The following is a 19,023-nucleotide window of genomic DNA, read 5'->3' on the forward strand; positions in this document are numbered from 1 at the left end:
TTTTATAAGTAGAGATATTTTGGTTTGAAAACATGACTGTAAACACATTTGACCTAGTAATGGAACTGTACATTTTTTTTGAAAACAAATAACCATGATTTATGCATACTATATATAAATCAATTAGTTGCAGGCCAAACCCTTTTTATACACTTATAAAATCTATAAATTTATTTATTAGATTCTGTAAATTTACAGATCATCTGTAAATACCTATGCCTGTGACATTCTTAGATATGTTCATTTGCTAGAAATCAGAGAGATTCCTCTTCCCTTGACGGACTGTTGACAAGCAAAGTTGTTGTTGGGAGAGACTTTGTTATTATTAGAATTGTTTTGCAAATAACTGGCTCAACATGTCTATACAATAAACAAATTTTTCGTTATAAAAATACCTTTGGATACATAGGTGCCTTTGCTCTACCAGGTGCTGGGCACCAACTAAATTTGCGGATTTTACAAATGTTAGAACGCATGAAACATGTTATTAATTTCAAAAGTATACCCCAGTGAAAATGATCAGTGAAATTTCACTGATATTTCAATGAAATTTCAATAAAATATCAGTGAAATAACAGTGAAAGATTTTGGCAAATTATCAGTAAAATTTTGTTGAAATTTCATTAAAATTTCGCCAAAATAACAGTAAAATTTTGGTGAAATTTCACCAAATTTCAGAAATATTTTGCCAAATTCTTTCGGCGAATTTTGATGAAATTTCGTTGATATTTCTGTGAAATTTCACCAAATTTCATCAATATTTTCCCAAATTCTTTCGGTGAATTTTGGTGAAATTTCATTGATATTTCTGTGAAATTCATCAGTATTTTGCCAAATTCTTTCGGTGAATTTTGGTAAAATTTTATTGATATTTCTGTGAAATTTCACCAAATTTCATCAATATTTTGCCAAATTCTTTCAGAGAAATTTCAGAGACATTTTGTCAAAATTTTGCCAAAATTTCACAGAAATATCAATGAAATGTCATGTAAAGAATTTGGCAAAATTTCAAGGCTGTATTCTAATAAGCAAGAAAGTTACTAAGGTCAAGGTCAAAGTCAAGTGACCCCAAATTACTTGGGGTCATCAGTTAAATGTACTTGAATAGTCTAGGAAAAAAGATCAGAAAATTTTTGAAGTATTTTTTCCTATGTAATTCATATAACAAGTGACCCCCAGGCTTGGGCCTCTTTTCATTCCAGAGGCATAATTTGACCAAATTTGTTAGAGAACCACTAGGCAATGCTACATACCAAGAATCAAAGGCTTAGGCCTTGAACTTTGAGACATGAACATTTTTAAAAACAAACGCGTATATAAGTCTATATAAAACTTGGGACCCCCGTGGTGGGTCCTCTTTTCACCCCTTGGTAATTATTTGAACAATCTTGGTAGAGGACCATAAGGCAATATTATATACCAAATATCAAAGGCCTAAGTCTTGTTATGTTTCAGGGAAGAAGATTTTTAAAGTCTTTTTCTTTATAAGTCTATGTAAAACTTGGGACCCCGAGGATGGGCCTCTTCTCACTCCAGCGACATAATTTGAAAAGTCTTGGTAGTAGACCTCTAGATAATGTTGCATATGGTACCAAATATCAAAGCCCTAGGCCCTGTGGTTTTTGACAATAAGATTTTCAAAGTTTTTCCCTATGTAAGTCTATATAAACCAAGTGACCCCAGGGCGGGGCCATATTTGACCCTAGGGGAATAATTTGAGCTATCTTGGTAAAGAACCACTAGATGATGCTACATAAAAAATATCAAAGCCCTAGGACCTTTGGTTTTTGGCAAGAACTTCAACAAGATTTTCAAAGTTTTACCTATAGGGAAATATGACTTGTATATATATGTCTATGTGACCCCCAGCACGGGGCCTTATTTGACCCTAGGGGAATAATTTGAACTATCGTGGTAGAGGACCACTAGATGCTACATGCCAAATATAAAAGCCCTTTGGACAAGAAGATTTTTAAAGTTTTTCCTTTTGGTTGCCATGGCAACCAGAGTTCTCCTTGAATTTCAATTCTTTGAATAATTTTGAAAGGGGGCTACCTGAGGATCATTCCTGTGATGTTTATGTTAGTCTCACACTTGTCTTCTTTTTTCTACATTTCCCCACCCACTTGTTTACATCAATGTTTTCTAAATTTTCAGCATTGTTTCAAAAGCTTTAAACACTTATTTACTGTAGAACTATCTATTTTCAATTATTCTGCAATTTTTCTTCCACAAAAACCATGTTCATGTAATGAAAATATGGTATTTTTCACAGATGGAATCAAATCTTCTATCAATGTGACTTTGCAGACGAAATATGTAATCACTAGTTATTTCCCTTGGTGCTAATATAGATTGTAACCCTGAAAAATTATCCTACCCTTAATTGGATTTCAATTGGAAGAAAACACGCTTTGAATTTGCAGTCCCCTGTAAATTAATAACTTGGTGGCCATTTTAGGACATTAATTTGGCACATGAGTGTACATAGTAAGGCTTTGCTTCTAAATAATGATGTATAACTTCATCAGATTTTCTCACCAAAATTTTGCTCACAAAAAATTGACAATCAAAATTTCACTGAAAAATAAATTTTGGTGAGAAATGAATTGCACCAAATTTCATTGAAATTTCAGTGAAATTTATGTGAAATTTCACCAAATTTTTATCATTTTGTTAAATTTCACCCGTTTCAATGAAATTTCAATGAAATTTGGTGAAATTTCACTGAGATTTTGGTGACATTTTCACTGGGGTATCATCAATATCTTTTGCACAGTTCTGCCTGGTACTCAAACTGTGACATCAAGAATTGTTATAGTTTTTGTCTGTGTTTTATCAGGAGAAGTTGAAACAAGGTTTAATCCTAGCACATATGACTAGGGTCAGATATCCTCTCAAAGACCTTATAATGTGTATATTTTTTTCTGTTAATGCGGAGTAAATTAGTAACATAGAAGGGAAGTAAGAAGTATCACCTGCTTTCCTTTTTTTGATACTGAATTATCTCCCTTACATTTGTTTATAAACTCTAGGCTATGTAGACTAAGTCCTGTCTAGTCTTTTATCTTGAAAAAGGACACATTGAGGTAGTAGACATGCAACGTTACAATCGGAAATTAAAATAACATGATCTCCTTATGCTACTATAAGCATTTGTGCAACTTTTACTTAAAATTATTTGATATATGATCGAAATTATAAGACAATGTAAATGTGAATACGTAAATGTGCGGAAATACCAAGTGTCATAACGGTACCTTTACTGTAAAAATCTTACGATAAAAGTGGGTGCCCAATATTTCAACTAAAATACTTTTGTAGAAGGTGATTACACAAGATGATTATGATGATGATGATGATGATTGATGATGATGATGATGATGATGATGATGAATACAAATTGTAGATACTTGAGATACTTTGCTCAAGATTAATACTGCTGTAATCATGAATAAGCTGTTACAATAAGAAAGGCGTATTGCCGTCTGCTGACTGTATTTTAAAAGATAATGTCAATATTTAATATTATGAACTTCATAATACACCTCCACTGAATGAAGTACAGCAAAAGAAAATTTATGAATGAATTGTTGAAATTACATATTATTTCGAACGATTAGGGTTTGAAGTGGTCTCCCAGAGCCGAGACAGAAATTTTCAACCTACTCTTTAGTAATTGAGGTGAAATTTGTATATACATTTACCGTTTATAGCCGTTCATTCATTGATAATATGGATAATAAATATCTTCCTTAAATGTTCAAATTTTATTGTCAGCTGACAGTCGTGTCTGCCCCCCTCAGAGTTTTAATATAAGCCCTTGAATATTCGGTCAGTGCGCTAAAGGGCCCTTCATACTCACACCTAGGTTTGCTGTCTGTGGTATTTATAACACTTTATCCTATTTTGAAATTAAATGTAAATGTATTGTTTGTTTTAGAGTTGTCATACCTGGCAGATAAATGTATTTGCTGTGTGATCATGACTGTATATTTTCAAGGAGAACGAATCAAGCAGGTCATTACAGAAGTTTTGATTATTTTTCTTCTGAAAATTATCATCGTTAGATTTCATGTGAGAAATTCTTCATTGGTTATAGACTAATGGCATATTTGCTTTAATTTTATCACAATTCAACTGCCTCGATAGCCTAGTGGTAGAGTGGCTGCTTTGAGTGCGTGAGGTCCATAGCCGTGCTGTACCAAAAAATATGAAAAAATGGTACCAGCATCACCCTTGCTTGGTGCTCAGTATTAAAAGGAACACTGGCTTCTCCTTTCCTATGCTGTCATGGTATTAGATTGAATGGTGGATGACGGTGATGAAACATACCATGGAGGATCACCTGGATCTTCCTCAACTACGAAAAGCTGGAAAGTCACCATATGACCTGTATGTGTGTCGGTGTAATGTTGAACCCTACAAAAACAAAAACAAATCTATCAGAAATGAAATGTCTAGAGTGATTAGAACTCCTTTCACAATATAAACACTAATATAAAGAAGTATAAACTAGGCAGCTACCAGTACTGCTAAGTGCCTCCATCCCTGTAGTATATTGGTAATAAAAAATAGTTCCGGTCATTCCTTATCGCGTATGAATAAATTTTATTTCAAAGACTTGTAGAATATTTCATTGATGTTTTTAAGTTTTTAATGATGTACTTTTATTGAAGAGAAATCTACAAAAGCATACATTGTTACTTTGTTTATTTTTGTTCGATTAATATATTGTAAGTGGCAAAATAATTTCATCACTACCAGTTGCGGTTGGTATTTGCTTTTCGTTACTTTATTTTGACAACATTTCATTGGTGGCCGTCTATTCAGACTGGTTCTAAAAGTTCACTGACATATTATGTTGTTATTAACAATACAAATCGTTACACCTACAATGAATTTATATCCAAAAAAAAATGAAGTAGAAAAGTACACAAAAATTGCCTTGTTAACATGTGGTATTACAGTTCCGATATGTTTGCTTGAACGCTAATTGATACTTTTGTAATGTTTACATTGGACGCTATAGAGCCAAATTTAGACCAGTCATTATTGTAAGTGAAAGAACATTCTTATTTTGATAAAAACTTCTTCATTTTCTTCTATATTATTAAAGATCAATAGCTGTTTTTAATTCTTGTTGTAAGAACTTATTTAATGGTACTTTGATTTTGTTGTTGCAATGTTGAAATCATCTTTATGAAGTTTTAAGGGGCCTCAGTGGCCGGGTGGTTAAGGTCGCTGATTTTGAATTTCTTGTTATTCACCGAAAGCATGCGTGAATTGTTATATTCCTTACACGAGGAAGTCATCCAGCTTGAATGCCCCTAAAAAGCCATAATCTCATACCCAGGTACTTGTAGCTGCTCCATTGAAACTATGCCCAAAAGGTACCCAGGGTCTTCCTCCAACATCATAGGCTGAAATTATCGTCATACAACATGAAATTTGTTGGTGCAACTTTAGATCAAAAAAAAAAAAAAAAAAAAAAAAAAAAAAAAAAAAAAAAAACATACACAAGACAAAACAATGTTTCAATATTTACAACCAATGGCATTGCAGCATTTTCAGACTGATTTGCAACTGTCCTAGATTATTGGCCTAACTGACTAATGTTCAGAAATATTTCTGTATTTGTATTTCCATATAATAGGGAAGTTTGAAATTATTAAAGAGCTTTGAAAAATCCATGTAATTTCAAATAAAAACAAGAGCACCGCCTTGCGGATGCTGACGCTCATCTGATTTTTTTTGTATAATAGAAATATTGTCCTACCCATGATTTTCAAAGTCTAAAAAGGGCCATCACTCTTGCAAAAAGCAGGATAGAGTTATGTTTCTTGATGTACAGTGTCCACTGATGATGGTGAAAAACTGTTGCAAGTTTTAAAGCAATAGCTTTGATAGTTTATGAGAAAAGTTGACTTAAACATAATATTCAACCAAGAAAATGATTTTTCTAAGTCCAAAAGGGGCAATAATTATTGCAAAAAGCAGGATGGAGTTATGTTGCTTGCTGTACAGGGTCAGCTTATGATGGTGAACAAGAGTTGCAAGTTTTAAAGCAATAGCTTTGATAGTTTAAGAGAAAAGTTGACCTAAACATAAAACTTAACCAAGAAATCTGATATTTTCTAAGTCCAAAAGGGGCCATAAATCTTGCAAAAAGCAGGATGGAGTTATGTTTCTTGCTGTACAGGTTCAGCTTATGATGGTGAACAAGTGTTGCAAGATTTAAAGGAATAGCTTTGATAGTTTAGGATAAGAGCTGACCTAAACATAAAACTTAACCAAGAAAACTGATTTTCTAAGTCCAAAAGGGGCAATAATTCTTGCAAAAAGCAAGATGGAGTTATGTTTCTTGATGTACAGGGTCTGCTTATGATGGTGAACAAGTATTCCAAGTTTCAAAGCAAAAGCTTTGATAGTTTAGGAGAAAAGTTGACCTAAACATAAAACTTAACCAAGAAATCTGATATTTTCTAAGTACAAAAGGGGCCATAAATCTTGCAAAAAGCAAGATGGAGTTATGTTTCTTGCTATACAGGGTCAGCTTATGATGGTGAACAAGTATTCCAAGTTTCAAAGCAATAGCTTTGATAGTTTAGGAGAAAAGCTGACCTAAACATAAAACTTAACCAGGCAACGCCGACGCAGACGCCGACGCCGACGCCGACAACCGCTCAAGTGATGACAATAACTCATCATTTTTTTTCAAAAAATCAGATGAGCTAATAATCTAGATATAGACAGACCAGTTCTCCTTAACCCTTTGCCTGCTAAATTTCTAAAATGGACTGTTCCATCATTCAGTCTGGGCAATACCATTTATTATTTGAAGGGGTGTTCACTGAAAATTTACTAACTGAATAGCGAACAGTGCAGACCATGATCAGACTGCACGGATGTGCAGGCTGATCTTGGTCTGCACTGGTCGCAAAGGCTGAAATATTCGCCGCCAGCAGGCTAAAGGTTAAATTACATTTTCTAATTTCTAAAGATAAAAGTTGCGGCAAATACTACTAGTGTTTAGAAAGATTTTTATCTTTTAATGGGATTTAATATTATCTGCATTGAAATATTTTGGCAAAACTGTTTTATTAAAATAAACTTAGGTCCAAATATTTTGATGTCTATTTTTTTCTCATTTCTTATACCCCGGAGAACTTGACCTTCTGACTTCTTATCATAAAACATGCATTTCAAAAGCTTAATTTTAATGCATGTACTTGAAAATGTCGAAAATAAACTAAAAAAAATCTTGTCAACATCCATAAAAAATTCTTTAACCTACTTATGTTTTAAAATTTTAACTTGCTTGACCTGAAATTTGAAGCAGGGTTAATTTATAATTATTATGAACAATTATTACAAAGTGACAAGTTTGTGTAGCACGTTTTAATGGATAAGAATATATTAAGTAATTATTATGTAGACTTCTTGACTGTGTGTCTGTCTGTTCATGCACAGGCTTTGCCAGAAGTTTTTAGATTTAACAAAATGCGTGTTAAAGATTGTGGTGGTGGTGTTGTTGCTGCTGCTGCTGCTTCTATTGCTGCTGATGATGCTTTCAGTTATGGTGATGATGATGATGATGATGATGATGATATTAACAAATGATTATGAAAATACAACAATTTCCTTTTCAAATACATTTTCTGTTGTGTGATTTCGACATTTTCAGGTTCTAATTACCAGAAACCAATTGAGCCACGCCATGAGAAAACCAACATAGTGCGTTTTGCGCAGTCTAGTCAGGATCCTTGCTGTTCGCTTTCAAAGCCTATTGCAATGAGAGAAACCATTAGTGAACAGCATGGATCCTGACCAGACTGGTCTGGACCCATGCTGGCCGCAAAGGCACTATGTTGCTTTTCTCATGGCGTGCCTCATATGCTTATTATGAACTGCGTTAATGGCCAAAGTTCCGATATTACGAAGTTCTGAGATTATACGCACAAGAATACATTATGCACATGAAGAATTTTAGGTTAATCTTTGTTGGACCAGTCTACCTTAAAGTTGGTCATATTGCTTTTTTTTCTGTGTCACAGCTGAGGTCAATTAGCACTTTCAACAACATTGGATTTTGGTCTCAAAAATTAGCTGTCTTTCTCTGTAAATTTTAATCTTCGAACTCTTAAGGAGTTAAGATAAGATCTCTCTTTTTAAAATGCTTTTTAAATCCACCTCAATCTATATCAAAAATACAATTTGAATTAATTGCCCATGTCCAGTATTTTTATATATCAAAAGTGGAATAGAATGTTTTCTTTTAAAATACTAATTTCGTTTGTGAAAATATTTTAAATAAAATTGAAAAGGGGTAGTTCTGTGTTAAAGTGGATACAATTCACCTATTCAAAAATACTTTACTCTCAACTGATTAAGGTCAACAAAATGGTTAATTTTAACAATGTATTGTTAAAAAAATGTTACACAAGGTATATCGCGTTCCCATAGTGTAATTTTTTCGAGGACAGAGTCATTTATACTTTTCCGTTGCATGTACACCATCTGTATAATGAGATTCTAAATGACATGTATTTAATTCTGTTAATTAAGCTATCACTGGAATAATACGCATTTGAGAATTCGATAGATTCAAAAAATTAGTTCTGTTGGAAAGAGAATTTTTTTGTCTGTCATTATGAGTTGGCAAAAGGCGGGATTAAATTGAAACTCAGTGTAACAGGTTCAAGTTTTACTATGAATGGACGACTGTGTTCTGACTCCGGATTCTTCCCAGGATTTGAGTAATTAGTAGGAATGCATGCTGGGAACTGACAAGAAAATTTGGTCAGACTATATTAAATCACCTTTCAAGGATTTTTATGAAAAAAATATGTGTGCCAAATGTTTTGTTTGACTAACTTTTAAGGTTAATAATAAGCAAGGACTGTTGCTTGTAGAAAGAGTTTTAAAACCAATTTTAACTTCGGAGATTATGAATCGAGTCATCAGTTTTTCGTCGACCAATGTTTATTTGAATTCATTTGTGCATGAGAAGAGGGCGATGAAATTAGGGAGAGTGTCAACCATGCCTGCTATGCCTCAGGTGAGCCTTCATGTCGGATGGCACCGTCTGGTCGGAATTTTAAAATTTCTGTATTTTTAGTCTCTCGTCAAGAAACAATTGTATATTCTTGAAGGTATCATTGTCTTTTAGGGATGACAATAGGTTAGTGACTTTGAAAATCTTATTGAAGTATTTTAACAAAGTAAACTTTTCTCAGAATGATGCTATATATCCTTTCCAATGCATTAGCTTTGATGCATGTGCCTTTATCAGCAATTAAGGCCAGTCTTTATTTTTCATTAAAATATGATGGAATTCATCTTTAAAAACATTGATATATATTATCATACCATCAATCTTGTGATAGGTTCTTGATATATAATTCACCTGTCTTTCAAGGCCCGGGTTTCTATGGTCCAGTGGATATTGTGACTTGACTTCAAATCACTTGCTCCCTTCACCGCTGTGGTTTGAAACCTACATTTTGTGCATGTTGGGATTAGCCATCCTCTGACTTGGAAAAGGTTAGCATTTTTTTAAGTAATGCAGGTGCCTGCTTGTTACCCCAGTTTGACTAAAAACCCAACAAAAGCAGACAACCAAAAAAAAGCCCGCTTTTCAAGGATTTTAATGTTCATTTGGGACAATTGAAAAAAATGCAGTGATGTACATAATGTTAAACTATTAACATTCTTGTGTTTTTCTTCCTTGATTCAGATATTTGATAAATGTTGCAGTGGTGTGGGTGTCTTTGAAAACAATGGTAAAATGATGCGTATTTTACATTCATTGAAATGAAACAATGAAAAATAAAATTTTACAAATAATTTGATCATCCTTTAGCTTTTTAAACAATGATGCATGTAGAATAATTCAAATTGACCAAGGCAAGTGTCGTAACTTAGTTTTATGTCTTCTTTCTTAGGGTATGCCAATAACAGATATCTGTTAGTTGCTGGCCAGCTGTTATTTTTGGTGTGACCTTTGCAGTTACGCGTTGTTTCACATTGACCATTTAAGATGGCCCATATTGCAATTTTATGAATTCCAAATACAGTCCAGATCTATATTTCCATGTAACAATATTGGTTCTGAGGTAATATCAAGTTACGCTGAGGACAATTTCAAATTTTTATCACCAAGTGATGACGTCTGTAGAACCATAAATGGTCATAAAAGCACCCAAATTACCCATTGTACTGCTAGCATTCGCAGTGTCTTTGAAGTGAAATGCTTTTATTTGTAGTCTCAGCTAGTTTTCATAAATATTTGAGCTGCGCCATGAGAAAACCAACATAGTGGCTTTGCGACTAGCATGGATCCAGACCAGCCTGCACATCCGCGCAGTCTGGTCAGGATCCATGCTGTTTTGCTAACAGTTTCTCCAATTCCAATAGGCTTTAAAAGCGAACAGCATGGAGCCTGACCAGACTGCGCGGATGCGCAGGCTGGTCTGGATCCATGCTGGTCGCAAAGCCACTATGTTGGTTTTCTCATGGCACGGCTCATTTTGAAGTTTGTGTTGTACCTTTGTGAGTCAAGAAACTTTAATGAAAGTTATGATTTTCAAGTAAAATTTTGATTATTGGAAATGGAACTGTTAGTGAAATAAGTTTTAAGCAAAGCTTTTGAAATTTGCAGTGTTATCGAATTTAAATTATTGTTGATTTTTTACTTTTTTTGCTATAAAAAAGGGACAAAAGTTTAAACTGCTTATGCAGTCATGTTTTACGATATTCATATGATGGTAGAGACCATTTTTCACCTGGAAAAATTAAACAAATTTTTACGGAATGTTGCAGAAGTTGGGGGATTAGGGGCAAGGAGTCGCCATGACCTCAATGCTCAGGTAAAGAAAATTGCACAATTAGATTTTCAATTAACTTTGTTATCATTCACATGAGTATAATGTCACTTAACAAAAGACATGCCTGGGCTGCTTCCATTTAATCCCCGTAAGCCACAAACATTTAAACCATTTGTATCTGATATATGCACACTGGAAAACAAGACCGTACCAGTGTCATATGAGAGATAATCCAATTTTTGTAAATTTTGATAATTTGTATTATCTTTTGTTATTCTTTTTGATATCTTAAAGGCTTGTTCAATGTAAATATTTTGACATAAATTATGAAACTACTTACAGTATGTAATGACGTTACACAAAATAGTTTATACGATAATGGAATCTTGTAAGGGTCTACCACCCGTGTCGGTGCAGGTGAATTAGGATATAGCATTTTTTGTGACGACGATGTTGCTCCAGTGGGTGCCAAATATCCACCTACGCATCAAACATGACACGTTCAAAACTGAAGAAATTTCCGTAAGCTTGCCCTATTTGATAATAAAACTATGTCATTTGTTTCGCTAATTAGTTAAAGTAAGCTCTTTGAAGCTCTAGTTTAACATGGAATGTCATCAAGCTGGAGCAGCCTTGTCAGCTTGACAAACTAAAATTTGAGCCATGCCATGAGAAAACAAACATAGTGGGTTTGCAACCAGCATGGATCCAGACCAGCCTGCACATCCGCTCAGTCTGGTCAGGATCCATGCTGTTCACTTTTAAAGCCTACTGCAATTAGAGAAACTGTTAGCGAACAGCATGGATCCTGACCAGACTGCACGGATGCGCAGGCTGGTCTGGATCCATGCTGGTCACAAACCCACTATGTTGGTTTTCTCATGGCATGGCTCATTTCAGTTTTAGATTCTAGCACATGGTTCACAGTCAGTTGATATATAAGTTCTTGAAATTACCATTTTATGTCTTGAACCCTTCAAGAACTGGTTCTGTAAGGATTGACAAGTTTTAAATGTAACAATTTTCTGTTCAAGAAATAGTTCTTTAGTAATGTTCTGTTCAAGAATAGGTTTTTGCATTGTCCAAGCTTGTTAAAGAACAAGTTCCATTACAGAAATTTAGCATGGTAAGGGTTAAGGTAGTTAAACTATTCATGAACTGGGTCTTAGTATGTTTATATTTTGGATGCGGCCTTTTTCTGTTCAAGAACTGCTTTTTCTTGAATTTCTAGCAGGGAATTATTTTCACTGCTGCAAAAGAGTACATGTAAGAGATTGTAGCTAATAATTATCTCTGTAGATAATTAAAAACATGATAATTGAGCCTCGCACTATGTCAAAGATCAACATAGTGCATTTGCGACCAGCATGAATCCAGACCTGCCTGTGCATCCGCACAGTCTGGTCAGAATCCATACTGTTCGCTTTCAAAGCCTATTGCAATTAGTGAAACAGTTAGGGAACAGCATGGATCCTGACCAGACTGCACAAATGCGCAGGCTGGTCTGGATCCATGCTGGTCGCAAATGCACTATGTTGGTTTTCTCATGGTGCGGCTCATATTTTAAAAAGTCTGCTGAATCCATGAGCCTGAAGTAGATTTTTTTCCAAGAAGTATTTAACATCTCCTTATATTTTCTTTGACGGATGTTAATTGTTTATTGGTAGGAAATAGACTAAACTGCTCTTTGTTATACTTGATTTAATTATTTTATAATCAGAGATAGATTTATTGAAGGAAATAGCATATGACTACTACATATGACATAAATTATGTATAAAGTAGAAAATATTTACATGAAAAAATAACTATAAATATGTTGATGTCTTAATCTATTACAATAACATAACCTTCTCGGAAAGTCAATCACAAACAAGTCCGAGATTTTCTTCCCGTAAATATGCCACACTGTACTTGCGGTTTGCGTAAAAGTCATTGTCACATTTAGTGATTGATTTGTTGTCGTTAGACTATCCAGATACATCTCCTTTTGATACGTTATGTGACGTAAATCAAGGCTAGGTATACCTTTGATATTCACCGACTGCATACGACAAATACAATGCTTGCATCATCAATAAGAGGCTTTTAATGCACTGATGGGTGATTTAGTTTGCTTTTTAGTGGATTCGCTCATTTTAAGATCTGAGTATAGTTTTAGGAGATTATAATGATCATTTTAATATCAGGCGAAGGTTTAATATGATGAACATCGTCACATGTCCTCATTTGCATATGTCACATACCTGTTTGCTTATAAATGATTGTTGCGGACATAATTAATAGATTTATACAATACGAATATTTGAGGTTTTACATGGAAAGCTGTTGAAGTCACATGGTTTATGATTTTTTGAAGGACATGCTTTTTTTTATATGTAGATATATACGTTTTCAGATTGATTCAAATGTAAATTTTATGTTCGTATCAAAAGCATCCTCCATATTATGCTTTATTAACAGGTTCATTGTCGATCTGTTTTGAAAAAAATGAGTATTTCGTGTAAAGATAATATTTGATTGCAAAATGTGAAGTTGGAAAGTCTTTAAAAACTGCAAGGTCTTAAAGCAACACTTCTATAAATTGTGGGTAGAAATCTCAAAATGTCTGAACGGAACACTAACCTTTGATATGAAGATACTGATTTAAGTATTTTTATTCATTCTAGTATTACAGTTTATGTTTACCTTATTAAGACATATGCATAACATGGATGTTCCTTATTTTGTGTATACTATTCACAAGGCTGCTCTAGGGCCACATTAAGAAAAGTTTTATTATTATTATAATCATTATTTACATTATTGCATTATTATTATTATTTTTGTTATTATTATTATTATTATCATCATCATCATCATTACCCCAGCCCAAGGTCAAGGTCACAAATTAATGACATGTCTGATAATCCCTAAAACCCCTTGAAGGCTTTTCATAATACTGAACTTAAATCCATTGTGCACTTCCCCATATCAAAGTGCAAACTCATGTTAAAACCAAATTGGCTCAAGGTCAAGGTCAAAGATCAAATTGTAAAGTACTTATGTTTCATAAAATTGTTTTTAACCTGAGGTAAAGATGTTTGAAATGCAGAGAGAACATTCCTGCTGCATAAATTCAAGGTCAAGGTCACTCTTAAGGGGTTTAAAGCTTGGTTTTTAATAATTAATTTTGTGAAGTTTATATTTTTTGTAAACCTAACAATGCTGCACTGTCAAAAGCATAAAATTATTTAAGATCATTGAACATATAAGTTATTATAGATAAGTTGTCTGTCCACAAATGAGTGTTTATATATGAGCCGCGCCATGAGAAAACCAACATAGTGGGTATGCGACCAGCATGGATCCAGACCAGCCTGCGCATCCGCGCAGTCTGGTCAGGCTCCATGCTGTTCGCTTTTAAAGCCTATTGGAATTGGAGAAACTGTTAGCGAACAGCATGGATCCTGGCCAGACTGTGCGGATGCGCAGGCTGGGCTGGATCCATGCTGGTCGCATACCCACTATGTTGGTTTTCCCATGGCACGGCTCATATATTAAACTTTATTATTATACGCCCGTTTGAAAAACGGGACGTATTATGGGAACGCCCCTGGCGGGCGGGCGGGCGGGCGGGATGGCGGGCGGGCGGGCGGCGTCCACAGACTTTGTCCGGAGCATATCTTCTACATGCATGAAGGGATTTTGATGAAACTTGGCACAGTTGTTCACCATCATGAGACGGAGTGTCATGCGCAAAAACCAGGTCCCTAGGTCTAAGGTCAAGGTCACACTTAGAGGTCAAAGGTCAAATTCAAGAATGACTTTGTCCAGAGCATATCTTCTTCATGCATGGAGGGATTTTGATGAAAGTTGGCACAATTGTTCATCATCATGAGACGGAGTGTCATGCGCAAGAACCAGGTCCCTAGCTCTAAGGTCAAGGTCACACTTAGAGGTCAAAGGATACAAGAAAGAAAACTTTGTCCGGAGCATATCTTCTTCATGCATGGAGGGATTTTGATATAACTTGGCACAAATGTTCATCACCATGAGGCGGAGTGTCATGCGCAAGAACCAGGTCCCTAGGTCTAAGGTCAAGGTCACACTTAGAGGTCAAAGGATACAAGAATGAAAACCTTGTCCGGAGCATTTCTTCTTCATGCATAGAGGGATTTTGATATAACTTTGCACAAATGTTCACCCCCACAAGGCGGAGTGTCATGCGCAAGAACCAGGTCCCTAGGTCAAAGGTCAAGGTCACACTTAGAGGCCAAAGGTCAGATACAATAATGACTTTGTCCGAAGCATTTCTTCTTCATGCATGGAGGGATTTTGATGTAACTTGGCACAATTATACGCCATCATGAGACGAAGTGTCATGCGCAATTCCCTTCTTTAGAATTACTTCCCTTTGTTGTTACTATAAATAGCTTATATTGTAACTTTTTCATTACTAGTCGTAGGGAAAAATCGAGACCACTTTTCTGTAGTACAACATGCATGCTACATCCAATTATGAGGTGTATTTTGACTAATCTCTACCTGGTAAAGATTTTTGTGTGGACTTACAATTTTTTTGGGGATTTTTTTTTTTTTTTTTTTTTTTTTTTTTTTTTTTTTTTTTTTAAGATTATCTTCCCTTAGTTGTTACTATAAATAACTTATATTGTAACTTTTTTATAATTGACCGTAGGGAAAAAACAAGACCACTTTTCTGTGGTACAACATGGATGTTACTTTCAAATTTTAGGTGTATTTTAAGGTATCTCTACCTGGTAAGGAGTTTTTTTGTGGACTTAGAAAAACAAATGACTTACAATGATTACTAAACAACCACAAAATTAAAATTCCATTTGCAAATACAGGTGCTAGAGTAAAGAAATTTGCTGTGACGGGCGTATATTGTGACATTCTGGCACTCTTGTTTGATATAATGTGATGTCCAAATATATTTTAGAGCACTGAGTATGCAAATATCTTATATCTGATAATTATTGACATATTTAATGCTATAGATAATTATAGATGAAATTCTGTTTAATACAAGTGAACTCTGATGTCAGACTTACACAAAATATCCCAGTAGCTATCAGATGGCAATGGGGAGCAGGAAACACTGTTGAATCCATAAAAAACACAGTAATTTAAATATTTCACCTTAAAGGGAGGTAATTATAAAATATTGTCAAGGACTGTAAAATATAACAGAATGTATGAAAATGTAAAAATGGCAAATAATATGGGTTAAATGCGACTGACCATCTTTAAGCAGATAAAATAGCCGCTGTAGAAAGTTTACCTGGCTAAATGGAGCATGAAAATTGTATTTGTAAAGAAGATTTTATAATTTACTGTTGTTTAGATTTCAAGTTCATTGTCAGGTTAAAACTGTGGCCACTTAAAAATGTGACACAAGAAAAAACGTGACAGATCGAATTCAGGTTGCTAGAAATAACATCAAAACATTTGTTTGAAGATGAAATTACATTCTATGATCGTTTAATGTAGTTCTTGTTGCCATTAAATTTCAAAAATGGTTGATTACAAAAGCTGTCACAAAATGAAGAAAAATTATTGTTCAGATCTTATTTTTTGTCACGAAATGATATCTATATACCTCTTTTTATGCCTTCAGAAGTAAGCATATACTGTAATTGCATTAACTCAAGTTGAAAGTGCAAGTTTTCATGACTAGTACAAACTCTTGTGTTTGCTTTAAGTATTTGGCACAAAGTTTCAGCCATCTTCTTGGCTGTGTGATCAGGCTGTGCCTGTTTCTTCGTACGTTACTGCATGCACACAAGTGTTTTGTTCTTCAGAACTGTTGAAACCAGTTCCAAACATAATTATTTTGTCTTTTCTACTTCCAGGTACAAAGAATTCCTGAATATGACAAATATCTCAATGAGCTTCTACAAGAGACAGATCCTGGTCATCCAGACTATGATCATCTGAGTCGTGCAGCTGCTAAAGTCAGACATGTAAGTATAAATAGCTAGATTTAACAAGCTTCTACAGGAAACAGATTCTGGTTATCCAGACTGTGGTCATCTGAGTCATGCAGCTGCTACATATAGATGTGTTTTAGTTATGAAGGACCTCCATGGCAGAATGCTTTAACCCAGAGACCAGTTTATTTACCCCTTACCACTATGGGTATAACACCCTGCATTTATTGTAGATTGTGAGGAAGCTATCATGCTAAAAACAATGCCACTACGTTTTAGCTCGACTATTCAAAGAATAGTCCAAGCTATTCTACTCACCCTGGCGTCGGAAGCTATCATGCTAAAAATGCCACTACGTTTTAGCTCGACTATTCAAAGAATAGTCCAAGCTATTCTACTCACCCTGGCATCAGCGTCACACCTTGGTTGAAGTTTTGCATGCAAGTATTTATAGGCATAAAGCTTTGAAACTAACTTTTTTCTTTTTAGCTCGACTGTAGGAAGTATAAGGAGAGCTATCCTACTCGACCTGGCGGCTGCGTCTTTCCGCATCCCCACCTTGGTTAAAGTTTTTTAACACTTTCTCTTTTTTCATCATATCTCTGTAATTACATGATGGATTTGATTCAAACTTAAAATAGTTATTCCTCATCATCACCCTCGTCATCTGACATAAAGGCCATAACTCTTGCACCAATATTTCATGATTTATTCCCCCTTTTCTTTTAGATTTTCAGGTTTAGATTTTAGTTTTGTTTGTTTGTTTGTTTTGGGTTTAACGCCATTTTTCAACAGTATTTCAGATCTCCAAAACTAATGCAGATACTGTATTGAAACACTATAGATATTTTAACATTTAGGGTAATATTCCTACTTCTGGACAATAGTTAAAATAGTTATGCATTGGCTGTCTTACGGACAGCTCTTGTTCATATAAATCCTTAAAAACTTTAAGGACCTGTAAAATATTATAGAGAATTTTTATTTAAAGATCTGAATCATGATCACATTTCAGATACAAAATAATCATGGTTTATTTTGTCAGTATTGACATTTATAAGTGGCAAGTCATTTCCCCAGTTATCTCCGAGTTCAGTTAAAGTCACTGAAATAATCAAATATAATGGCTTCTTCCATGTAAATTTTTGTGACAGGTATTTTGGCTGTCATATTGTAACATTTTTTTTCACAAATAATACCAATATTAAGTGCAAACATTACAAAGTATACATTTTAATCGGACAAAAGTTTGCTCTTTTTATTATACGGAAGCGTGCTTTTAACCGATGTCAAAATCACAATTTGACTGAAGCTCTTGAAATATGTGGACCAAAGATGAAGTATGAAATTCTACAAAGAAAATACCTTCATCAATTCGTTAACAAATCTGTTTAGCAAAAATTGACAGATTTTGAGTACAGGCTTATTACATACTTAAACATTAGTTCATTTAATTTCTGTAGATTTATAGAAATATTTTTCTGGCATATTATTATTTTGTTTGCGCAAAATCTTAGTTCTCATCAACAGATATTATTTGGCAAATATTTCTTTTGTGGATACGTTAATTAAGAATGTAAAATCAAATTTTATAAAAGGTACCCTATAACATTTAACATAATATACCTGTCCTTAGTAAAGTCTGGGTCTGCTTTAAATACACACAATTCCAAAACTCAGATATGTGAACAATTTATTTTCATAGTATCTGCAACAACAGCAGTAAGATTCTTTATATTATAGAAGCATCTATGCCTAACCTGTGACAAAATTATCCTGTCATTTTCTTTGCATCTTAGTTACACTCTCTGTGACTACCCTGTTTAACACTATCCTCAGAATGATGTCCCCAGTCAAATTCTTTTAGCATCAGCTACACTTTGCCAGCATTGGTAACATTATCATAAGTGTCAGTGACATTCTGTCAAGCTCTTAGCATCAGTGACATTCTCTGTGCCCTGTCAAGCTCTTTAGCATCAGTGAAATTCTCTGTGTCCTGTCAAGCACTTTAGCATTAGCGACATTCTCTATGTCCTGTAAAGCTATTCGGCATCAATGACAATCTATATGTCCTGTTAAGCTTTTCAGCATCAGTGACATTCTCTATGTCCTGTCAAGCTCTTTAGCATCAGTGAAATTCTCTGTGTCCTGTCAAGCACTTTAGCATCAGTGACATTCTCTATGTCCTGTAAAGCTATTCGGCATCAATGACAATCTATATGTCCTGTTAAGCTTTTCAGCATCAGTGACATTCTCTATGT

General features: G+C 34.5%; 1 protein-coding gene across 1 annotated transcript in view; it reads left to right on the plus strand.

Annotated features, from left to right (window-relative positions):
* The window catches only part of LOC123551571 (uncharacterized), a 100,423-nt gene that overhangs the window by 17,127 nt on the left and 64,273 nt on the right, over window positions 1-19,023 (plus strand). Inside the window, exon 2 of the mRNA XM_053541047.1 lies at window positions 16,685-16,795. Coding sequence (XP_053397022.1) covers window positions 16,685-16,795 — 111 coding nt within the window. The remainder of the gene's footprint in view (window positions 1-16,684; window positions 16,796-19,023) is intronic.

Source organism: Mercenaria mercenaria, chromosome 4 (assembly GCF_021730395.1).
Source record: "Mercenaria mercenaria strain notata chromosome 4, MADL_Memer_1, whole genome shotgun sequence".
Lineage (NCBI taxonomy): Eukaryota > Metazoa > Mollusca > Bivalvia > Venerida > Veneridae > Mercenaria > Mercenaria mercenaria.